Genomic DNA, 26,002 nt, shown 5'->3' on the forward strand with positions numbered 1-26,002 from the left:
TGTAGTGGAATTACCCTTTATTTTCACTCTTTGAATCCATGACACACAGAGATGTTGGTTGAATATAAAAATACATCTTCCCCTTTCAAATTATATATTATATTAGAGATGACAAAACATAGTGGCATGGCGCTGATTAATGCTCAACTGTTCACTTAAGTTTCTGCCCCTCGCCACTAATGATTGATGGATCATGATTGATGGTCCATTTGATAAATTGACAATTGAATTTTGAAACACTGAAGCACTAAAATGAGTACCATTGTATTATACCTGTGTCACTCTAACAACGTTTACATTCAGTCAGTCAATCACAGCTGTCATTTGCGTTTTTCAACTGTAGGTATATTATTAACATATAAGAGGCGTATACTTCTACAAGAGGCACACACTTATGCATGGCTTTATTGTAATAATGTAAAAAAACTCGCATCCTTTTTATTATAGCGCCACTATTTACGAAGTTGCATCTGCATGCCATTAGGGGCACAAAGTTGGTGGGGTAGAATTAAGGGAGCACACTTCCTGGAGCTGCTGCCTGCAACAACTAAGGGAAAAAAACAAAAGTATATAATGGAAGCAGTCTCAGAGTCGTCATTTTAATGTTATGTCCGCGAGTCAAATCGATTCTCTGAGTTTTAAATGTTGAGGAAATCAATAACCCCTGCCATGTCTCGAGCCACTAGTACAGGTGGGGTGCACCGCAGTCTACGGCGGCGACGGGCTGGCATACCAGGCCAGCAAGCGGCCTAGTGTCATATATAGCTAGCTAACTTGCTGAATTAATTTTGCCAACAAACGTCGTTGGCGTCCATGATATGGCAATTGAAAATTGTATGTTTTCAAATTGTTCGCTAACTAGTTAGCCAATCGTCGACTTTTTAACTAGATACAGTAGCTAGCTCAGTTAGTTACCAGCTGGCTGTGTATGTTTGTACTGAGCTGGCTAACTAGCTAGCTAACACAGCTTGTGTTAGGTCCGCCAGTGTCTTGGCAAGTTGTGTCATGCAATATACATTTTTTGCTGTTCCTTCGAGTGCGCGCGTCATGCATGTTTTAACTATTTATTTATTTATTTGATTTTAGAACATCTTGGTTTTAATGAGTAACGTTAGTTAGCCAGTTAGCAATGTCACTGTCTTCCGCCGATATGCTTGAAACTCCACCTGGATATCCCTTTGAAGAAATAGATTATGAGGATATTGAAGTTGAGGAGGTAAGTAGCTAAATAGCTCAACATTCCATTTGATTGGCACGTGTGGAGTGATCCTCTTATGTTAGTGTCATGACCATAGACATTAAGACCAAGTCATGACGCTGAAGTTGCCACAATGCTTTATCTCAATTGTCATACTAGCTAGCTCTACCATGCAAGGAATGTTTGTTTATTCTGGTTTTGAACAGCTTGGTAATTAAACATGACCATTAGTTATGTCACTATAGCTATACCATTCATCAATGATTTTGCCCAAGCCATAGACATGATGGAGAATGGTCAGTTAGCTAGCTAGCTATGTTCCAAATCTATTTGGCAATTCTTGTTTTGATTATGTAGCTAGTTAGTTGCAGTTCCCCACATTGACATATACCCCTCTCCATCAGCTGATGTTGACTGCACACAGACTGTGATTGATATGCTTTATTGTGTAATGGAACTTGCTCACAAAAAATAACAACAGTGTTAGCTAGGCCTAATATATCCTGGTGGAAAGTGGATTTAGTATTGTCATGATAATAAGGGATTAATAACAATGCATCCAACACACTTTGTTTATGTCTTCTACCTCTTCTCTTTCAGGTTGTGGGGAGAGGCGCTTTTGGTGTTGTCTGCAAGGCCAAATGGAAAGGCAAAGATGTCGCAATCAAGACAATAGAGAGTGAAAGTGAAAGGAAAGCATTCATAGTTGAGGTACTGTCATTATAATGGACTATAGAGCTATTCTGCAAAGTGGTGACAATGCAGTTTATTACAACTAAAGGAACCCCATCTTGATTGTGTTGCCTTCTCTCCCCTCCCTAGTTGCGGCAGCTTTCACGTGTGAATCACCCCAACATTGTGAAGTTGTATGGCTCATGCAATAATCCAGTAAGTCAGCTTTTAAACACTCCCATATTTCAGTGTGTTATAGCCTATGGTTTTGCCAGTTGTTGTTGTAAATACCTTGGAACAGTACGTTGTTAGCCTTTTGTTATTCTTGCCTAATGCTAATTTTCCCATCTAGGTCTGCCTGGTGATGGAATATGCTGAAGGGGGGTCTCTGTACAATGGTGAGTCTCTGGGCGATTATGTAGGATACTACACTACCACACTAGACTTGGCCATTGACATGGCTTGTAAATTAGTTCAACACATGCCTTGTCATACCAAACAAGTGGAAATATTGCAGTCAATGTGTCAATGACTCCAATACCCACATGCAAACTGTTCTCTTAATAAGCCCAATATTGGCATGATTCCTTAAATAGCCCACTATTAAATTGGCCAGTCCTTGCGCAGTGACCTGCAAGTGGAGTATCACATATTTAGGAAGTGTAAATGGCCCTTTACCTGCACAAGCACTTTACCTCATTGTCTGCTGTTATCCCTCTGAATCTCTATCAAAGTAATATTTTAGGATCGTTAAAGTTGACGTTCTTAGTTGTGGTCGTCAAAACTTTGTTGAATACTTGGAACTATAACTTTGATGTTATTCAGTGGTTATTTGCGTATTTGAATGATGTATGCCTACCCTCTTGGAACTCTGTCTGACATGTCTGTAAGAGTGTGTTCTGTTCAGTGGTGTTAAGCACTTAAGTAAAAATACTTTAAAGTACTACATAAGCAGTTTTTTGGGGTATCTGTACTTTACTTTACTATTTATATTTTTGGCAAGTTTTACTTTTACTCCACTACATTCCTAAAGAAAAGAATGTACTTTTTACTCCATACATTTTCCCTGACATCCAAAAGTACTCGTTACATTTCAAATGCTTAACAGGACTTGACAATGGTTAAATTCACGCACTTATCAAGAGAACATTCCCTACTGCCTCTGATCTGGTGGACTCACTAAACACAAATGCTTTGTTTGTAAATGATGTCTGAGTGTTGGATTGTGCCCCTGGCTATCCATGTGGTTTGCTTAATATAAGGAATTGGAAATTATTTATACTTTCTGTTTTTACACTGCTCCTACTTGCTGTTTATTTTCTGTGCATAGTCACTTTACCCCTATCTACATATACAAATTACCTTGACTAACCTGTACCCCCGCACATTGACTCGGTACCGATACCCACTGTATATAACCTTGTTATTGTTATTTTATTGTGTTACTTTTTATTTTATTTTTTACTTAATTTATTTAGCAAATATTTTCTTAAGTCTATTTCTTGAACTGCATTGTTGGTTAAGGGCTTGTAAGTAAGCATTTCTTACCTGTTGTATTCGGCGCATGTGACAAATGCAATTTTATTAGATTTATTTTTACTTAAGTATATTTTAGCAATTACATTTACTTTTGATACTGATGTATATTTAAAACCAATACTTTTAGACTTTTACTCAAGTAGTATTTTATTGTGTGACTTTTACTTGAGTCATTTTCTATTAAGGTATCTTTACTTTTACTCAAGTATGACAATTGGGTACTTTTTCCACCACTGGTTCTGTGCATGGGTGTTTGCATTGGTCTCGAGGTCTCTATGGAGATGTGTGTGTTCTGTGTTTATTTGGAGATGTCTGTGGTAGTGACTGTGTTCTCTGTCCACAGTGCTGCATGGTGCTGAACCCCTCCCCTATTACACTGCCTCCCATGCCATGAGCTGGTGTTTTCAGTGTTCCCAAGGGGTCGCCTATCTCCATGGCATGAAACCAAAGGCTCTCATTCACAGGGACCTCAAACCACCCAAGTATGCTCCTCCCCACCTCCTCACTCTCTCTTGTCTGTTTCACTGCCCATAAAGTGCCTTGCTCCCCCACTCAAGGTGGTTGTGTGTTGTAGCCTATGTTATATTATGCAATAGCGTTAAATGCTTTATCTGACTTTTTGAACCAAAAGAGCATAGCTTTTGTCATCCTCTAGTCCTCTGGTGTAATAGTCCTATGTTTGTGATCTGGCTTCAGTAGTGATGCCTTAAGTGTTTTCATAGTATGCCTCTGACTGAATTGCTTAGAGTAGCTGTACCGGCTCCAGAGGTTATTTATTGGGCTCCGACGGGAAAAAGTCCCTGGCAGAGGCAGGGCACTGTTGGAATGACCAGCTGGTCAATTTCCTACAAACCTGTCCAGAATTTACACCCTGGGAAGAACTGGGTCACGCTTGCCAACCACTGGCTGAACTTACAGGCTACGTCCCAAATGGCACCCTATTCCCTATATAGCACACTACTTTTGACCAGGGCTCATATGTAGTTAATAGGGTGCTATTTGGGACGCTACCACAGAATGCTGTTTTAAAACCTGCCACCTAACCTTCACATCCTTTGTGTGACACAGTGGTTGTAGAGTTATTTTCTGTAGTGGATTTGACTTACCCTTGTATATTTAAAAGCAAGAATCTTACTTGCTACATTTTACTTTTTCAGGGTTTTTATGATTAGAAATGTTTGCCTTGAATCTAAAGTGGATTTATTAAGTGTTTAACCCAGTAAGACCTCAGCAGCCTCTATTAGTTACCCTCACGTAGTCTCACACGTCACCAACCACTGAAGTTCACGTCTAGCATTTGAGTAGATCTTTGTTTTAATTGTTTGTTTCAGCCTGCTCCTTGTTGCCGGTGGCACCGTGCTGAAGATATGTGACTTTGGAACCGCGTGCGACATTCAGACCCACATGACCAACAACAAGGGAAGTGCAGCTTGGATGGCCCCTGAGGTGTTTGAAGGCAAGTGTGAGCTGCATGGGGAGCTTAATATATCAAATCAACCTCTGAGAACAAGGGGCTATCTAAACAGGTGTAGCCTTTCACGAATCCATTCACCTAGAGTTAATTGATAGTCAGTGTTTGATGAAGTGATACTACTGTTTATAGTAGAGCTTATGTCTAGTGGTGGAAGTGCTCATTAATTGTAATAGTTCTCCACTTTGGATTTGTCACTCACTTGCTCACTGGAAGGCACCGCAAACACATAGACGCCATCATTTCTCAAAGCCTGATTAATCCAACATTTGTTAGCATTCTCTTCATTTACAGTCATGATTATTGCACACATGCTTTTAGAAGGTGAATGCAGTGTTTCATTGTAAACGTAAACGACTAATTAGAAAAGATAATGGAGCTATATATTTTTAAATAAAATCATCTTTGAGAACTACCAAAATAAAAACTAGACAGTCAGAGAGCATCTAAAATTCTAAAAATGTCATGGCATGGAGCCCCCATTGATATTGTTACGTTTGAGTCACTCGATAGCAAAAGAACACTGCAAAAGCCATGGCAAAATGTGTAGAATTGCAGGAAATTAGCATTTAAACAGCAACATGTTGTCTCTACACTAACTTTGCCACTGCTGCTGAAAAATATCCTAGGAGAAAGGTTTCATCCCTGAGAGAATGTAGCATTTGAGTCTATGCTCTCAGGCGTTAGCCTAATGTACTTTGTTTTACAAAACACATTAAGAGGTGGGCAGGAGGAAACACAAATGAGATAGTCATTATCTTGTTTGTTGAGGGAGTAACATGACTCCCATGCAATTAAACAGCTCACATTTGCCCCCAGAATGTCCTCCTTAAAGCTAATTTGCATCACAGGGAGAAATGTTATCAAAAGGCCTAGGCAGCACATCAACTTTAAGGCTGAGTCCCAAATGATACTATTCCTTATATAGTGCACTACTTTTGTCCAGAGCCCTGGTCAAAGATAGTGCACTAAATAGGGAATAAAGTGCTATTTGGGAGACAGCCCATAACATATGTGTGAAGAGCAGTTTAATTCCGCAATAATAGCCACAGTAATTATGCATCTCGAGCGGCCCTGAAGTAAAATTGCCTCCTTATTTTCATCACATTTGTGGTCTAAAGGTGCAAACAAAATAAAGGCTTCCTGTACTTTACCATGAACACCCCCTCCCCCAACACTCCTCACTTAACTGTGCCTCAGAGAATTACCTTTCATCAGTCAAGCACATTGTTTTTTCCTCATCTGAAAGGCCCTGAGTGGAGCTCTTTCTCTCCTCTGTGCATTCAGGCAGCAATTACAGTGAGAAGTGTGATGTGTTCAGCTGGGGCATCATTCTCTGGGAGGTGATCACGCGCAGGAAGCCCTTTGACGAGATCGGAGGGCCGGCCTTCCGCATCATGTGGGCCGTGCACAACGGTGAGTCCGAGTGGGGTGGAGGTTGGGGAGGTGAATTAGTTCATGGTGGTGCTGACATGTCAATCACCCTAGCGTTTCAGAGCCAGGTCCCCAGTGAGACCTGCTGAGAGATGAAATGAGTTACGAGGCTGACGGTGAAGATCAATTAAAAGACAAACTCGCCTGTGAGGTGCTCCCCGTGGTTACCACAGAATGCTAACGGAACGCTGACTGTCTGAGAGCAGGAGCACACCTGGGGACACTGCTGCTGCGCTGGTCTCTCTGACACGTTAGCAGAGCCACCACAGCAGGGGCTGTCATTTGCAAGTGTTGTTCGTGTTTGTACTGCAATGAACTTTCTGGAACGTCGTCATGTTTTTAACATATTTGAGTTTATATGATCTTTCCATACATTTTACTGTGACTGTTTGTGATTGTGTTTGTATTCATAGAGATTAATATTGATCTAATGTAGCCATCTCTGTTTGTGTTGATGGTGTTCAGGCACCCGGCCACCGCTCATCAAGAGCCTTCCCAAGCCCATCGAGAGCCTGATGACCCGCTGCTGGTCCAAAGACCCCTCCCAGAGGCCCTCCATGGAGGAGATAGTCAAGATCATGACCCATCTTATGAGGGTAAGGCCCTCCTAGACACACACACGCACTCCTAGAGATTCATTAAATGAAAGATTGCCTTACCAAGATGGCCGTCCTGCAGTTATTGACCACCACAATGTCCATTCCAGTGTTCTTTTTAATTCTATGCCGACACCAACCCTGGATGCATGCAGGACTCTTTTCATGGTGTCCTGTTCTCAGACTGCTTACCTACCGGTCAGTGTTGGTAATGGCACTCTTACATTCTCTGTCAACCTCTTTTCCAGTGCTTCCCAGGATCTGATGAACCCTTGCAATACCCTTACCAGTATTCAGATGAAGGACAGAGTAACTCGGCCACGAGCACAGGTATTTTACTGAGGAATGTTGTTTTTCATGATTGTGTTATGGATTTTTCTTGATGCATTTGTGATGCTCCTATGCTGCTGATTGTGTTATTAGTGTGTAATTGTTGAGATGCAGGGCTCCCTTGCAAAAGAGACCTTGGTCTCAATGGGACTCCCTGCTAAAATAAAGGTTAAATAAATAAATATAAATCTATATCCTTGAAATAATGGAAGCTTTTATTATCTGCACTAGAGTTTTACCTTCATGAAACATCATTGACGTAATGTGGAAATATCTCCATTGTCTCATCACCTCTCTATTGGTATTATAGGTTCCTATGTGGACAACACTTGCACTAGCAACAAGAGTGACACAAACATGGAGCATGGGGATTCTCAAGGGAGCAACGACACCATCAAGATCACACCTCAGTTTGCACATCAGTTCAGGCCAAAGGTAAGGCAGCAAGCTGTATTGTACCTTGCTAGCCATTTCTACCACAACAATTAAACTGGAACAATTTACATTGTCAGGTGACTAGAAAGAAAAGGTAGACACATTTAAGGCAATTACATTTGTGTGGATATAAACAGCCTCGTATGAAAGTAATCATGGCCATTTTGAAGTAATCATCAGTACACGAAATATAATTTGGTGACCTAAGTGAATAAGTAGTGAAATGTACAGTAGGCCAACAGTATCTGTTTTGTCTGTGCACTCAGGGAGACCCATCGCGAAGCCTGCCTCTGTCCAGAGGCGGCAGTGTTGAGAGCCTGTCGGGGCGAACCCACAGCCTGCTGTCCTCGGAGAGCAAAAGAATGAGCGCAGACCTGTCAGAGCTGGAGCACAGGGTGCCTTTCGCACCCGCAGGTAACGTTAGAATCTACACCCCGCAATGGATTATGCAAGAGGACAAGTATAGGCCTACATATTTTCTAAACACACCCACACACTGCTGTACAGTATGGAGATCAGTGTTGCGGGTAACAATATAACTTTTTGCGGTAATTATTAATTTAACAGAGTTACTGTTCCAATTTGACTAATAATATTAGTTACTGATCAAAGGAATGGGGCATTACTATTGTTATCATTCCCTTCCTATTACACTTATTGATCCTAATAAATATTAATGATTATTATTTCCTCTCTTGGCGCAATATAAAAAATCCCCCCGCCCCAGATTGTATTTGTTTCTAATTAATTTGTCTTCTCACCAAGTTCCTGTTTACGCACACACTTTTAATAACTGTTTTAGTGAGGGAGATGAAAAAAGCAACTGGTTTTATTTGGCCCCCCCCCAAGTTTTCTGAGCAAAATAAAAAATAGATTCCACATTTTGTTGTGTTGCAGCCTGATTTCAAAATGGATTAAACAGATTTTTGCACACTACCCCATAATGACAAAGTGAAAATATGTTTTTAGAATGTTCACATTTTTGCTAATTAAATACTGAAATATCAAATTTACATACTGTAAGTATTCACACCCCTGAGTCAATACTTTGTAGAATCACCTTTGGCGGCGATTACAGCTTTGAGTCGTTTTGAGTATGTCTATCAGCTTTGCACATCTGGATTTGGGGATTTTCTTCCTTGCAGATTTTCTCAAGCGCTGTTAAATTAGATGGTGAGGGGCGGTGAACAGCAATCTTCACGTCTTTCCACAGTTTTTCAATGGGATTCAAGTCTGGGCTTTGGCTGGGCCACTCAAGGACTTTCACATTCTTGTTCTGAAACCATTCCAGCGTTGCTTTGGCTGAATGCTTGGGGTCATTGTCCTGTTGAAACGTAAATCTTCGCCCGAGTCTAAGATTGTTTGCACTCTGAAGCAGGTTCTCATCAAGGATTTGCCTGTATATGGCTCCAGTCTCCCAGTCCCTGCTGCTGAAAAGCATCCCCATAGCATGATGCTGCCACCACCATGCTTCAAGGTAGGGATGGTGTTAGATGGGTGATGAGCTGTGCCTGGTTTTCTCCAGACATAGTGCTTTGCATTCAGGCCAAATAGTACATTTTTGTCTCATCAGACCACATTTATATTTTGCCTTATGCTCCGAGTCTTTCACGTGCCTTTTTGCATACTCCAGGCGTGCTGTCATGTGCCTTTTTCTCAGCAATGGCTTCCGTCTGGCCACTCTCCCATAAAGCCTAGATTGGTGAAGTGCTGAAGAGACTGTTGTCCTTCTGGCATGTTCTCCCATCTCAGCCAAGGAACTCGGTAGTTCTGTCAGTGGTCATTGGGTTCTTGGTCACCTCCCTGACCAATGTCCTCCTAGCCTGGTTGCTCAGTTTGGTCAGACGGCCAGCTCTAGGCAGAGTCTGGGTAGTTTGATATTTTTTCCATTTCCCAATGAGCACTGTGCTCTTGGAAACTTTCAACACTCTAGAAATAGTTGTATACCCCTACCCAGATATATGCCTCGTCACAATTCTATCTCAATGTCAACGGACAGTTCCTTGGACTTCATGGTATAGTTTCTGCTCTGACACTGTCAACTGTGGGACCTTATCTAGACAGGTGTGTTTCTTTCTAAATCATGTCCAAATAATTGAATTGGCCACAGGTGGACTCCAATTAAGTTCTAGTGACATCTCAAGGATGATCAAAGGATATTGGATGCACCTCAGCTCAATTTGGAGTGTTATAGCAAAGGGGTGTAATTACTTACATAAGTGAGAGAATTCAGTATTTATTTTCAATACATTTGCAAAAATGTTGAAAACATATTTTCCCCTTGTCATTATGCGGTATTGTGTGTAGATGGGTCAGAAAAAAATCTTGAATTCAGGCTGTAACACAACAATGTGGAAAAAGTCAAGGGGTATGAATACTTTCTGAAGGCACATGTATGTATGTATGTATGTATGTATGTATGTATGTATGTACAATTGAAGTCGGAAGTTTACATACACTTAGGTTGGAGTCATTAAAACTCATTTTTCAATCACTCCACAAATTTCTTGTTAACAAACTATAGTTTTGGCAAGTCGGTTAGGACATCTACTTTGCATGACAAGTTATTTTTCCAACAATTGTTTACAGACAGATTATTTCACTTATAATTCACTGTATCACAATTCCAGTGGGTCAGAAGTTTACATATACTAAGTTCACTGCCTTTAAGCAGCGTGGAAAATTCCAGAAAATGATGTCATGGCTTTAGAAGCTTCTGATAGGCTAATTGACGTCATTTGAGTCAATTGGAGGTGTACCTGTGGATGTATTTCAAGGCCTACCTTCAAACTCAGTGTTTCTTTGCTTGACGTCATGGGAAAATCAAAAGAAATCAGCCAAGACCTCAGAAAAAAATTGTAGACCTCCAAGTCTGGTTCATCCTTGGGAGCAATTTCCAAACGCCTGAAGGTACTACATTCATCTGTACAAACAATAGTATGCAAGTATAAACACCATGGGACCACGCAGCCATCATACCGCTCAGGAAGGAGACGCGTTCTGTTTCCTAGAGATTAACTTACTTTAGTGTGAAAAGTGCAAATAAATCCCAGAACAACAGCAAAGGACCTTGTGAAGATGCTGGAGGAAACAGGTACAGAAGTATCTATATCCACAGTAAAACGAGTCCTATATCGACATAACCTGAAAGACCGCTCAGAAGGAAGAAGCCACTGCTCCAAAACCGCCATAAAAAAAGCCACACTACGGTTTGCAACTACACATGGGGACAAAGATCGTAATTTTTGGAGAAATGTCCTCTGGTCTGATGAAACAAAAACTGTTTGGCCATAATGACCATCTTTATGTTTGGAGGAAAAAGGGGGACGCTTGCAAGCCGAAGAACACCATCCCAACCGTGAAGCACGGGGGTGGCAGCATCATGCTGTGGGGATGCTTTGCTGCAGGAGGGACTGGTGCACTTCACAAAATAGATGGCATCATGAGGAAGGAAAATTATGTGGATATATTGAAGCAACATCTCAAGACATCAGTCAGGAAGTTAAAGCTTGGTTGTAAATGGGTCTTCCAAATGGACAATGACCCCAAACATACTTCCAAAGTTGTGGCAAAATGGCTTAAGGACAACAAAGTCAAGGTATTGGAGTGGCCATCACAAAGCCCTGCTCAATCCTATAGAAAATGTGTGGGCAGAACTGAAAAAGCGTGTGCGAGCAAGGAGGCCTACAAACCTGACTCAGTTACCCCAGCTCTGTCAGGAGGAATGGGCCAAAATTCACCCAACTTATTGTGGGAAGCTTGTGGAAGGCTACCCGAAACGTTTGACCCAAGTTAAACAATTTTTAAAGGCAACACTACCAAATACTAATTGAGTGTATGTAAACTTCTGACCCACTAGGAATGTGATGAAAGAAATAAAACCTGAAATAAATCATTCTCTCTTCTATTATTCTGACATTTCACATTCTTAAAATAAAGTGGTGATCATAACTGACCTAAGACATGGAATTTTTACTAGGATTAAATGTCAGGAATTGTGAAAAACTGAGTGTAAATGTATTTGGCTAAGGTGTATGTAAACTTCCGACTTCAACTGTATTTAACCCCCTGAGTCAATACATGGTAGAATCACCTTTGGCAGTGATTACAGCTGTACAGTGGGGGAAAAAAGTATTTAGTCAGCCACCAATTGTGCAAGTTCTCCCACTTAAAAAGATGAGAGAGGCCTGTAATTTTCATCATAGGTACACGTCAACTACGACAGACAAAATTAGAAAAAAAAATCCAGAAAATCACATTTGTAGGATTTTTTATGAATTTATTTGCAAATTATGGTGGAAAATAAGTATTTGGTCAATAACAACAGTTTCTCAATACTTTTATATACCCTTTGTTGGCAATGACACAGGTCAAACGTTTTCTGTAAGTCTTCACAAGGTTTTCACACACTGTTGCTGGTATTTTGGCCCATTCCTCCATGCAGATCTCCTCTAGAGCAGTGATGTTTTGGGGCTGTCGCTGGGCAACACAGACTTTCAACTCCCTCCAAAGATTTTCTATGGGGTTGAGATCTGGAGACTGGCTAGGCCACTCCAGGACCTTGAAATGCTTCTTACGAAGCCACTCCTTCGTTGCCCGGGTGGTGTGTTTGGGATCATTGTCATGCTGAAAGACCCAGCCACGTTTCATCTTCAATGCCCTTGCTGATGGAAGGAGGTTTTCACTCAAAATCTCACGATACATGGCCCCATTCATTCTTTCCTTTACACGGATCAGTCATCCTGGTCCCTTTGCAGAAAAACAGCCCCAAAGCATGATGTTTCCACCCCCATGCTTCACAGTAGGTATGGTGTTCTTTGGATGCAACTCAGCATTCTTTGTCCTCCAAACACGGCGAGTTGAGTTTTTACCAAAAAGTTCTATTTTGGTTTCATCTGACCATATGACATTCTCCCAATCCTCTTCTGGATCATCCAAATGCACTCTAGCAAACTTCAGACGGGCCTGGACATGTACTGGCTTAAGCAGGGGGACACGTCTGGCACTGCAGGATTTGAGTCCCTGGCGGCGTAGTGTGTTACTGATGGTAGGCTTTGTTACTTTGGTCCCAGCTCTCTGCAGGTCATTCACTAGGTCCCCCCGTGTGGTTCTGGGATTTTTGCTCACCGTTCTTGTGATCATTTTGACCCCACGGGGTGAGATCTTGCGTGGAGCCCCAGATCGAGAGATTATCAGTGGGTCTTGTATGTCTTCCATTTCCTAATAATTGCTCCCACAGTTGATTTCTTCAAACCAAGCTGCTTACCTATTGCAGATGCAGTCTTCCCAGCCTGGTGCAGGTCTACAATTTTGTTTCTGGTGTCCTTTGACAGCTCTTTGGTCTTGGCCATAGTGGAGTTTGGAGTGTGACTGTTTGAGGTTGTGGACAGGTGTCTTTTATACTGATAACAAGTTCAAACAGGTGCCATTAATACAGGTAACGAGTGGAGGACAGAGGAGCCTCTTAAAGAAGAAGTTACAGGTCTGTGAGAGCCAGAAATCTTGCTTGTTTGTAGGTGACCAAATACTTATTTTCCACCATAATTTGCAAATAAATTCATAAAAAATCCTACAATGTGATTTTCTGGATTTTTTTTCTTCTCAATTTGTCTGTCATAGTTGACATGTACCTATGATGAAAATTACAGGCCTCTCTCATCTTTTTAAGTGGGAGAACTTGCACAATTGGTGGCTGACTAAATCATTTTTTGCCCCACTGTATATACAGTATCACCAAGTGATAAAAAATTAATAAAAATTTCAGTTCACAAGTATTCCCACGCATAATAGAGAGACACGTGATCGTATAGAAATGTTAGCAAGGTTTAAAATGATTGTTTTAGTCAAATATTATATCTGTTTTGGCTTCTTGCATTTAATTTGCGGTCTACAATTATTTGTAATTATGTTCCGGCCCCCCGACCGTCCCCTCAAGAAAAATTTGGTTGAAATGAGTTGATGATCCCTGCTGTAGGCCTACCTCATCCAAACAACCAAGGCTTGATTTTAATCGTTCTGGAGGACAGGCTGTAACCCAGGGAGAGCTGAACAAGCTTGTAGCTGGGTATGTAGTTGAGGAAATGCTGCCCTTATCCACGGTAGAATCTGTCATTATTAGGCTACTTGTGTTGGTATATAGGCCTACCTAATGTAGCGTTGACATTGTTTACATTGAGTGAGGACGCGCAACGTTTTGGGGGTGTAATGCAAAAGTAATATAACAAGTAGTGTAACTAATTACTTTTCCCAGGGAGTAATAAGTCAAGTAATTTGTTATTGTTAAAATAAGTAATAGGTAATATATTACTTTTTGAGTAACGACCCCAACACTGATGGAGAGACAAATTCTGTCACATTGAAGTAGGCCTAGCCAACGCTATAGTCCTCAGAGATGCACATATGAATATGCAAATGTTTTGCATAAACTGCCCAAGGCGTTCTATTGGAGATACATACATACATACATACATACATACATACATACATACAGTAATCTTACGTCAGCTACTGAAGTGGGTTTCATCCCAATACAAGAGATGGAGAAAGGCGTCTATGCCATTAGTAGCTTCTATCATGTCTCCCTCTCCGTCAAACTGCATGCCTCACCCCTCATATAAGCGCCTCCATATGCCCCTCAGCACTGGTGCCAATCATCTCCCCTGCCTCACACAGATCGAAGGCTGAGAGAATGCCTTGTATTCATCATCAGCCCTGTCATGTCTAAATTAAGCTTCGGAGGCAGTCAAATACTGTTTGGCATGAAAAAGCTATAATTAAGTCTCTATTTGTCAGGGTTTTTGCCTCAGTCTTTCTTTCCAGCTTACTTTGAGACTGTTTTTGCGATATCAATTATTTTAAACTTTCCATGTTGTCAATGGTATATTACCGTATATGAATATGAATAATGTATTTAGCTTTAATCTGTATATCCTCAGTGCTCTTCAATAGTTAATTATGCTGTAGTTACTGTATATTACAATCTTCAGAGCCATCTATATGATTTGATCATCTATTCTAAGTAGATTCATCATAGATATTCTATTAGTACGAGTGTCTGCTAAATGACTAAAAATGTAAATGTAGTACAGTCAAACTGCTTTCTACATGTAGCTGAATGCCTGTCATGTCTGTGCTGAAGCTTCCCATGCCGTGCCTAACGCAGCATCGCTAGCACTGTGCTGTCAATCAACTAACCTCAGGACAGATGCTTCCTGTGCAATGTGCATGTACTTTTGTGCTCTGCATGCCAGTAGAGTCCAGAGGGGAGCAAGGAGGAGAGGGCACTGTCCGACATGTATGCTCCAGCTCTGGGCCCTCTCTCTTTGTCTGCATGCATGTGTACGCCAGCTGTGTGTGTGTATGTGTATTTGTTGCAGCACGTCCCCAGTATAAACGAGGCCACCGTAAAACGGCGTCATTTGGCACCATTCTGGACGTTCCCAAGATCGTCGTCACAGGTACCAGTGCGGACCACCAGGCTACCTGGTGCCTTGGGTGTAGCTGGCTTGACTGAACTGATTCACCGTGTTCCTCTGTGTACTCTGGGCTCTAACACTGCTGGGCCTGTAGTGTCTGTTACTCCAGTTATCACAGGCTACAGGGGCCACTGGCCGAACACCTTATACTTTGTCTCTGCATTTTCCATTTGAATTAAAATATGGGGATATTACAACAAAAAAATATTCCCCTGTAATAAGAACATCACCAATGATGCCCCAATCTAGTAATTATTTTATGAATGATGATTAACCTGGAGTAACACAGAGTTCTCTTTCCTCTTGTCTTTTGTGGTTTTGATAAGATGTTAAAAGGGGCATGAGTTAACATGGTGGCGGTCTTATCGGGGTTTCACCCTCTAGCCACAAGATGCTGATGGAGCCATTTAAATTCACATAGGTCTGTCTTTTAATCTATTTATCTAATCCAGATTCATGGATGAATCCAGACTTGAGTTAGCCTGGTGCAAAAATTATAGAATAGACTCTTGATTTAGGGGCACAGACCGGTTATCTAATCAGCATATTTGCCATCAGAGGGGGAAATTGATGTGATAAGATGCGTAACTCATGTCCCTGTTTGTCTCTCAGATGTCGTTCTGGCTTTACTGCAGGCAGGGAGGGAGTAAATCAGTTGGCTTGGTTGCTCGGTCTAGAGTTGAGCTCCCCTCAGCTCGTCCTTGTCTTTCATGCATAGAGGACATCTGTTAAAAGCTCTGCAAATATTTTTACATCCATTAACTTTGTAAAAGTCATTTTGATTAATTTCCCTCACATTGTGGGTCACACAGCTATTATTACCATCCGAGATAGGGATGAACGAATTGGGGACAGCAGCACTGGATATCACACAAAAAATGCCTTTTTATTTAGGAAGTAGGAGCTGTATGAGACGTTGAATGAGTAGTTAATTAAACAGAGTGACTAAGGGAGAGGGCTGACGTAAGGGGATATTAAAGGTATGACAGGGTTGTTATCACTGTATGTGGCACACCTGGATGTCACTCATTCCTACAGTTAATTTGACACCAGTCTCAATTTAGTAGCTCAATTAGTACGAAGCGTTACTCGATTTTTAGAAGTTCCGGATTGGCATTCTAATTCAAATGTCTTCAGTTTTGTATTGTACTAAGGTGGTTCTTAAAATGGCTATGCTCGCAAAGTATTATTTTTTTTACAGACAAAACAACAATCACACAATAACAGGACCTTATTCTGATGTATAGGCCTTACGCTTTGAACACACCGACTGCGTCATTGCGCAAAATAATATGCAGCATCATCTAGATATGTGTGCAGCAAAAGTTAAACATTCACCTTCTGCTACCATTTCTGTCAACCTGTTTACGCATACAGTTTGACGCATACGTTCGATAAATCCAACGTATGCACCACACAGAACGCACTGCAACTGCCTCTGCAACACAATGCCGCAAGGCAAACACATCGTTCCATTGGAAATGAATGTACTTCTGGTATACCAAAACGCAATGACGCAGTCGGTGTGTTCAAAGCATTAGAGCAACAATCACTGCAGTGACAGATGAGCATACGTCTCAATCCAACGTTCAGTGTATTGTTTATTTGTTTGTTTCTGTGTGTGTCTGCCGGTGTGTAGTGTGTCTATTGGTTAAAACGTGTTGTGCTATAGATATATCCTACTTTGGAGAGGTAAAGTTAAAATGATTAGACCAGTACTTAGACCTACTGTACCAGAAAGGGCCCCATCCCTGTTCCCTATAGTGCCACGTTTTACAAACCTTCTATATTCCAGGTTGCATATCATGATTTTTATATAAAAAATAACTACTTCAGTTTTTTCATATTGCAATGTCACGTTTCTAGCAACTGACTTCAATTCTCCCAAATGTAATATTACCATTAATGGTTTCCATTAATATGTCCCACATTGCAGTAGTTCAAATGTTATTGTATGGGTCTCTAAGATTGACAGCAAGGACTGTGCGGAGGGTAAAAAGACCACAATGCTCTCATTGCCAGATTATTCCAAAAGTAAAACGTGACTCTGAAGACATTGTTCAAAGTTCTCCAGCAGAGATGGAACTAATAATATCTTGAACTGCCAGATGGCTGGAATTTCTCCTGTTATTCTGAAGATGCCAGGCAGGTCAGAGGCAACCTCAGGTTTACCTTGGCTGGGGAATAATGAGGAAGACTGGAGGACAGGGCCTGCTAGTCTTGTCTGAGGCCCTTCAATGTGCTTTGAGCGCTGAAATAGCCTAGTTCCCCATCACCGGCAACCCTCACTCACAGCCCCTCCAACCCAAACAAGCAGCTCTGCACAAACACATGTGACACAGTGAGGCTTAGCTATTCATGTGGTACAGTAGGTGTGGCCTGCAGTGTAGTGGTGGTGTTTGTCTGCGTGTGTGTTGTGCCGTGTTAGTGTGATGGTTGGGTGGGGATAACTGCTGCTCTGTGGTCACGTTACGGCCATGCCATAGCACATGTTGACAGGCCAGGGAGTCATGGGTTAAATCTGTGCAGCTGTCCTGTCTCTGTGTGGCTCTGTGGATCGGATCCCCCCCTTCCCACACCACAGGCAGACACAGACAGGCAACAGACAAGTCCTCCTGGATCTGTCTCTGGGTCTCTCTCATGGTACCTCCCTCCATTCCCTCTCTCTTTCGCTCCATCCTGTCCACAGCCACCTGTGAGGCGCAGAGACGTAGATCAGTACAGGACCTCCCAGGGATCGGCACAGAGTCCAGCCAGGTAAGAGACTCTACAATCGGACAGGGCCTGGGTTGTCTAGTGTAGCACCGTACAGAAGCCTTTCAGAGGGGGAAATGCATGTTATGAAAGCATTCTCAAAAGGTGGTATTCAATATAAGCTTCTTCTTTTCTTGCTTTTCATTTGGTTTGCTTTTAGGGTGGTGTAGTATCTTCTCTCCCCTCTTTGAATTGTTTTGCGTTTTGACTGATCATGCCCATCATGTTTTGCTTCCTCTCAGAGGATTTGATACATGCTCGGTCAAACAAGGTGTCCCATGGGGGAAATGCTACAGGATGTGATGGAGAATACTGTTTGATATGTCACTGTTGAGAATATAAAATATATTCCAGGTGTAGGAAGAATATTTTCTTTCCCCCCTACGGACAACCTTAAAATAAGCCCCTACATCCTTGCATTCCTAAACGTTGATTTCCACAGTATATTTTGTTAAAAGGCACACATCTTCCTGTGCAGTGCTATGTAGTAGCAAAGTTCACATTGAGTTTAGTAAGAAACTAGACTTTGGACACAGATTCATTTTTGTGTTCTTGTCTTATAGCTTTTGTGAATTAGGAAAGATAATATTTTGAGCTAGGTTATCTGTGGAGATCAACTCATGATGAATTCCCAATAGTGTGACAGAGAATTGTGGTTCCTCTGATTTTCTTACATGTTTCTCCCTTGCGGGAGTGTGTACATAACCACAGACAGACTTTAGACCCTGTTTTTCTCCCTTTTTACTTGACCCTTTTTACTTGACACTTGACAAACTATGCATTGTTTTACCCCACTGGAAGAGGCTCAGGATTGCCATGTGGGATTCTATTCCCATAGTCATTGTTGACTTTGCTTGAGTATCAGGTGTTATATGCGCCATGGACAAAAATACAAGGGCACTTTCTTCTATGATTGGCTGTATGAGTGATTGACAGTGTCGTTGGCCTGTTACAAGGGCTGTATGAGTGATTGACAGTGTCGTTGGCCTGTTACAAGGGCTGTATGAGTGATTGACAGTGTTGTGGTCCTGTTACAGGTGAGCAGGAACAGCAGCAGGTCCTCCAGTCCCAGTGTGAGGATGATGCCGCCTGATAAGACCAGCAGCAGAGGTTACAGCTTCTCTCCCGATGACCCCACAGGTATAATAGTCTACCTCTTGTCACTCAAACATGCTCATCTCACTGTCTACAGCTACTTCTACAGATGGAGCTGGAAGGAGTTTGGTAGATGTTAAAAAAATTTGATTAGCAAATTCACTCATAATGCCAATCTTCCATAATGTATTCTCCTGTATTGATGCTGGTGCTCAACTTATTGCTTAATGTCAGATCCCAAGACATTATATCCCATTCCCCTTGTGCTGTTGATGGATGAAAAAGTGAAGGTTGGTGTTTAGAACAAGTTTGATTGAATGAAGTCAGCATCTCCAGTTGGTTGTGTCACCCTCTCACAACCCTGAGTGCTGTAATGGCATCAATGTCATTGTGGATGGGGGCGTAAATCACTTGAGCAGGTTCTGCAGACATTACGTAATCCTCATCAATGATTTAAGGCGCTGGTCTCCTGTCACACGGTGCCTGAGAGGGGCGGGGACACTGACACGGGTCTATTTCTGTTGAAGGACTTCTGGTGTCTATTGATAACTGTGTCCCTGCCCAGTCGACTCGTCTTGCACCGACTGGGCCTGTGCTGGTGTCACTGTCAGATCAAAAACAAACACAAGTCTTGCTCTCTCCTGCCCAGATACCAATGGCTCAGACAACTCCATTCCCATGGCATATCTCACTCTGGACCACCAGCTGCAGGTAGGGTTCCATTTCATACCGGACCTCCCCCGACCCTGTCCTGCTAATGTTAAGCATTATTTTATGCTACAAAACATATTGATCCCACTCCCATCCCATTCAAGTGTTTGTGTGACCTGTCAAAATTGGCCTAGATATTGGCCATTTGACAAACTCTTGATTATTTTTATTTTGTAGATTACTTTATTTTGTTTTAATTCAAATGTTGAGGTTTTCCCCTCTCAACAATGTTGTCAAGGACACTGCAAATTGACTGTATTAACTCAATTAGTGCAGGGATGACTTCTGTTGTCAAAGTGAGAAAATGACGCTATCTCAAAAGCGGAATGTCTTTATAAATACCCACTGGCAACGGCGGTGAGACGTTGTGTATTTTTAAAAGCTCAGACGATTCTGAGAGCTGATAGACTGTATTGCAAAATGTATTTCTAACTGGCTATAAGATCAATTAATGGCAACATGCATGGTTTATTTTCAGCCCCTCGCTCCTTGCCCAAACTCCAAAGAGTCCATGGCTATGTTTGAGCAGCACTGTAAAATGGCCCAGGAGTACCTGAAAGTGCAGACAGAAATTGCCTTACTGATCCAGAGAAGGTAAGTAGTGAACCCTTACTGTACCTCTCCATCTTGTAGGGCAAGCGTTCAGCCACTACCAAAGTGCTGAGGTAATACACAATTTGTTCATTCTGTTCTTTTTAAAAGGGACTGATGTAGCACTACAGTGTTCAATGTAATTAACTCTAGTCTTGTACTGTAAGCCCTGCTGAATGTGACCATACATCTGTGTGAACCAAGCAGACGAAAATGTCTCCCCGTGTTAATGGGTGGGCTGTCTTGTGACTAACATAACAAGCAGCTCCATCAGATGTGAAACTTGGGCGTATGACTATGCAGAAGGCCACCCAAAGGCAATTACTGAATTTAGATGACAAATCCAAGGCAAACGGACCTATGCTGTGGAAGTCGAGCGTAGTGGAACAACTGGCTGTGTTTGGCTAAAGAGCTCAGCTCATATTTATAGACAATGACTTCAGCGAGAAAACTACCACGTTTGTGGAATCAGCGTTTTTCTCACATGACCTATCCAATGCTTTGGTGCTCCTTTGCATCTATCACCAGCCTCTGTTGTGCTTATTGTGATGTGCCCCTGTTAAAGCACAGCTGAGTAATTCACAATTATCGAAAGCCATATCTCAGATTGGCCAATAAAAATAAAAGATTAAGATGGGCAGTCTGAGATATGGCTTTTTCTTTGCAACTCTGCCTAGAAGGTCAGCATCCCGGAGTCGCCTCTTCACTGTTGATGTTGAGACTGGTGTTTTGCGGGTACTATTTAATGAAGCTGCCAGTTGAGGACCTGTGAGGCGTCTGTTTCTCAAACTAGACACTAATGTATTTGTCCTCTTGCTCAGTTGTGCACCGGGGCCTCCCACTCCTCTTTCTATTCTGGTTAGAGCCAGTTTGCGCTGTTCTGTGAAGGGAGTAGTACACAGCGTTGTACGAGATCTTCAGTTTCTTGCCAATTTCTCGCATGGAATAGCCTTCATTTCTCAGAACAAGAATAGACTGATGAGTTTCAGAAGAAAGTTATTTGTTTCTGGCCATTTTTAGCCTGTAATCAAACCTGCAATTGCTGATGCTCCAGATACTTAACGAGTCTCAAGAAGGCCATTTTTATTGCTTCTTTAATCAGCACAACAGTTTTCAGCTGTGCTAGCATAATTGCAAAAGGGTTTTCTAATGATCAATTAGCCTTTTAAAATGATACGCTTGGATTAGCAAACACAACGTGCCATTGGAACACAAGACTGATGGTTGCTGATAATGGGCCTCTGGACGCCTATGTAGATATTCCATTCAAAATCAGCCGTTTCCAGCTACAATAGCCATTTACAACATTAACAATGTCTACACTGTATTTCTGATCAATTTGGACAAAAAAAATGATTTTCTTTCGAAAAGAAGGACATTTCTAAGTGACCCCAATCTTTTGAACGGTAGTGTACATGCAGTACCAGTCAAAAGTTTGGACACACCTACTCATTCAAAGGTTTTTCTTTACTTTTTACTATTTTCTACATTGTAGAATAATAGTGATGACATCAAAACTATGAAATGACACATATGGAATCATGTTGTAACCAAAAAAGTGTTAAACAAATCAAAATATATTTTATATTTGAGATTCTTCAAATAGCAACCCTTTGCCTTGATTACAGCTTTGCACACTTTTGGCATTCTCTCAACCAGCTTCACCTGGAAAGCTGTTCCAACAGTCTTGAAGGAGTTCCCACATATGCTGAGCACTTGTTGGCTGCTTTTCCTTCACTCTGCCGTCCAACTCATCCCAAACCATCTCAATTGGGTTGAGGTCGGGGATTGTGGAGGCCAGGTCTTCTGATGCAGCACTCTATCACTCTCCTTCTTGGTCATATAGCCTTTACACAGCCTAGAGGCGTGTTGGGTCATAAGAAGAATAGACTTGCTTGGGCCAAGAAACACGAGCAATGGACATTAGACCGGCGGAAATGTGTCATTTGATTTTGAGTCCAAATGTGAGACTTTTGGTTCCAACCACCGTGTCTTTGTGAGAAGCAGTGTGGGTGAACGGATGATCTCTGCATGTGTATTTCCCACTGTAAAGCATGGAGGAGGAGGTGTTATGGTGTGGTGGTGTAAAATGGTGGTGCTTTGCTGGTGACACTGTCTGTGATTTATTTAGAATTCAAGGCACACTTAACCAGCATGGCTACAACAGCATTCTGCAGCGATACGCCATCCCATCTGGTTTGGTCTTAGTGGGACTATCATTTGTTTTTCAACAGGACAATGACCCAACACACCTCCAGGCTGTTTTACCAAGAAGGAGAGTGATGGAGTGTTGCATCAGATGACCTGGCCTCCACAATCCCCAGACCTCAACCCAATTGAGATGGTTTGGGATGAGTTGGATGGCAGAGTGAAGGAAAAGCAGCCAACAAGTGCTCAGCATATGTAGGAACTCCTTCAAGACTGTTGGAAAAGCATTCCAGGTGAAGCTGGTTGAGAGAATGCCAAGTGTGTGCAAAGCTGTCATCAAGGCAAAGGGTTGCTATTTGAAGAATCTCAAATATAAGATATATTTTGATTTGTTTAACACTTTTTTGGTTACTACATGATTCCATATGTGTTATTTCATAGTTTTGACATCTTCACTATTATTCTACAATGTAGAATATAGCAAAAATAAAGAAAAACCCTTGAATGAGTAGGTGTGTCCAAACTTTTGACTGGTACTAAGTTTGGACACCTACTCATTCAAGGGTTTTTCTTTATTTTTACTATTGTGTGTGTGTGTATATGTGTATATGTGTATATATATATATATATATATATATATAACACACACACACACACGGTCTGAACACTTTCCGAATGCACTGTATATGTGTATAATATTTTGTTCTTGCTCTGTCTGTTTGCATTGTTCACTTTTCTCCTTTGCAATGTGCTTCTCTTTTTAGTAATGTTCTTGTTATCTTATGTAAGCTGCAGCACTGCATTTCAGTTTTCCGTATTGTAAACTGCTATTGTGGCAGATATGTGTGTAAATAAAACAAATATATATCTCCAGGAAAGAGTTGATTGCTGAACTGGACCAAGATGAGAAGGACCAGCAGAACACGTCCCGCCTGGTCCAGGAGCACAAGAAGCTGCTGGAGGAGAACAAGTCTCTGTCCACCTACTACCAGAAGTGCAAAAAGCAGCTGGAACTGATCCGTGCCCAGCAACAGAAGAGACAGGGCACCTCATGATGGGACACAAGCTGGCCCCCACCTGGATCATGCTGCAGAGCACAAACAAACTGTCCTCATGTCATATCCCCTGTTCTCCTCCCCTGTCCCTGTTCTGTCCTGGGTCACCAGTAGTCTAGTTTGAAATCCAAACCCTACCTGCAAAATAATTGACACTATCTCTCCTTTTCTCTCTGCCCCATGACAACTATGATCTCAACATAGGTGCCCACGCCTGCACCCTGTAGGTTCCAGTGGATCTTGATTTACCTTGTACTGTAAAGAGACCTGTGTTTTACTGTGTACCTGCATGTTGCGTTATAGACGCACCCTGCTGATAACATCGAACGGAATATGAGGTGTGCACTCAATCAGGCTGTTATGGATTGTCTCACACATCTTTACAGTATATTCTTTGATAGCAGACGAAAACAATCAGCATGCATCTGCCCTCTCTGCCCTTAAAGAGCTGGAGTCCTGGGGTTGTCTGCCCTGGGCTCAGTGAACACACAGGACAGAGTTGTGGGCTTCTAGGCCTTGATTGTCAGCCATCCTTTTGGTCAGGATGTGATGCTTCTTGAGGTGTGTGAGTGCAGTACAGTAACTGGTGCTGCTTCTTGAATTATGTGAGCACAGTAACTGCTGAGCCTGATGGGATGGGGAGGCCAGTGAGGGGTGTGAAATATGTTTGTCACTATTGCTCTCAGGGCCCCTCGGACCATCCCCTGGGCTGCCTGGTCAGTGTGTGTCCGCCTCTCCTCCCACAGTCCAGTCCTCCCATTGGTTAGTTTGACCCTGACCTGTCCTCCTGACTGGCCAATGGCCATGTGTCCTTGAGAATGTGAAAAACAAAGATGGTCTAGACAAAGTGTGAATTATGTGCAGAAGTTGGTGTTTTAATGAATTATGAGCCGAATCAGTTTCAGACTTCTATCTTTGATCACTAAGTTGTAAGTTTTTTTTTTTTACCCTTTTATGCAAAAATAGCCACCCTTGTATCTATGTAATGTAGGTATCTCTGTTCTCAACCCTATTTTTTTCATGTGAGCATGACCTCTTACAGAAGAAATCCACCACAACCTATCTGAAAGTATTTAATGTATTTTGTATTCATTTTAACGGGGGATGTATTTTAGATATGCCTTGCACAGCCATGATGTCTGTGGATAATAAAGGAATGACTTGGCTTGTTACAGGTACCTGGGTAGAAACGTGGGTTGGGCCTCAAACAGAGATTCCATATTTAGAGTCTGCTTTCAACAACAAAAAACACACAAGCAAAGACAGACTTCTTTTCTCAACCTGTTGAATTAAAAGAAACTATGTACGAGGTTCAAAGTGAAACGTTTATCATGACTTCATTTTGTGTTTCCAGTTTTTTTTTGTTCTATCTGTTTGGGTGTTAGGAATTATACTTTTATCTGGTATGGGAATGCAGAGATATACAAGAAAGAGGCCTATCCCTCGCCTATATGTATTTTGTTTTTAGTTCACGTTGCCTTAGAATTTGATTCCTAGATTTTTTAAAGTATTGTACATGTTTTTTGTTCCTTAATTGAGGGAGGGGTGAAGTTGTTCACCTGCGCCTCATTCTAATGTAATGGACAGTCAGTGAGAATGGTATGACTTTTGTTTTGGGGGAGAATTGTATATTATGCCAATAGTTTCACAGGAGGCTGATTGTCTGGTCAAATGAATGTCAATAGGCTGCAAAGGAAATCATTAAATCTGTCACTGCTTTTCCCAATGAATAGAATGAATCCCAATAGCTTTAAGTATCCATGCAAAAATAAAGTTTATAAGAGAACTACACTTACAATGAGAAATGATCTTACTTTGAAATGTTGTCTTGCTGTTTCATTTGACCAGACCTGACTTAGCTACTACAGTCCTTCAAATGTTTTGCACAATCCTCTGGTTTTACTGAATACATGTAACTAACTGTTTGGGTCTTGTACTTCAAAGTATATATTCTGATGATGTACAAGAGAGATGACAGGTGAAATTGTGTAATGGTTCATTTGCTGCATTGATATCCCTAGTCTTTCCCTTTAAAGTTATGTTCACAATATAATTTTACTAACCATTACTGTATATAAAATGTTTCTTAAACTATTGGGAACAGGTATGTGCCTGAGAGGGAGGCATCATGAAATAAACTGAACAGGGAGAAATTGTATTATTTGAACATGTTTTATCTTTGTGTGTGTGAGAGAGAATTTATGGTCTACGCACCCGCCCAAATAATTCATAATACGTATTGATCCACATGGCTCATTATTACTAAAAATGCCAAAATGTCATTATGATTAGGTGATGAGCTAAATTAATCTTGCATGTTTGTTTTCATTTTAGATCTCAAAGCTTCACATAACACCCTTATTGTGAGGGTTTCAGGGGGCTGGGGAAGGCGTTCACACCTGAACTGGCAACACAAACAAGTTAGTCTGGTAAAGGACTAACTACTGATGTCTGGCATCAGATCAGTCAAGGACATTACTGTGTTTTTGTTTGCATTC

General features: G+C 41.6%; 1 protein-coding gene across 2 annotated transcripts; it reads left to right on the forward strand.

Moving 5' to 3' along the window:
- The first annotated feature begins 493 nt into the window (after nucleotides 1-493).
- On the forward strand, nucleotides 494-25,662 carry LOC121549021 (mitogen-activated protein kinase kinase kinase 7). Of its 2 annotated transcripts, XM_041860800.2 has the most exons (17): nucleotides 494-1,216; nucleotides 1,799-1,909; nucleotides 2,021-2,086; nucleotides 2,223-2,268; nucleotides 3,753-3,891; nucleotides 4,741-4,865; nucleotides 6,168-6,296; nucleotides 6,780-6,910; nucleotides 7,159-7,240; nucleotides 7,551-7,675; nucleotides 7,942-8,089; nucleotides 15,052-15,132; nucleotides 17,840-17,907; nucleotides 18,942-19,044; nucleotides 19,649-19,710; nucleotides 20,189-20,304; nucleotides 23,324-25,662. In XM_041860800.2, the coding sequence occupies exons 1-17, from the start codon at nucleotides 1,130-1,132 to the stop codon at nucleotides 23,502-23,504; spliced, it is 1,800 nt and encodes a 599-aa protein (XP_041716734.1). In that variant the 5' UTR covers nucleotides 494-1,129; the 3' UTR covers nucleotides 23,505-25,662. The 2 variants fall into 2 exon arrangements, with proteins under 2 accessions (XP_041716734.1, XP_041716735.1); XM_041860801.2 differs by lacking the exon at nucleotides 15,052-15,132.
- Nucleotides 25,663-26,002: the final 340 nt, after the last annotated feature.

This window comes from Coregonus clupeaformis, chromosome 33 (assembly GCF_020615455.1).
Source record: "Coregonus clupeaformis isolate EN_2021a chromosome 33, ASM2061545v1, whole genome shotgun sequence".
Lineage (NCBI taxonomy): Eukaryota > Metazoa > Chordata > Actinopteri > Salmoniformes > Salmonidae > Coregonus > Coregonus clupeaformis.

Coding starts and splice junctions, on each gene's coding strand:
- LOC121549021 (XM_041860800.2), top strand. CDS start 1,130: ATGTCACTGTCTTCCGCCGATATGCTTGAAACTCCACCTGGATATCCC. Junction 1,217..1,798: donor AGGATATTGAAGTTGAGGAG/GTAAGTAGCTAA, acceptor CTTCTCTTTCAG/GTTGTGGGGAGAGGCGCTTT. Junction 8,090..15,051: donor GGTGCCTTTCGCACCCGCAG/GTAACGTTAGAA, acceptor TATTTGTTGCAG/CACGTCCCCAGTATAAACGA.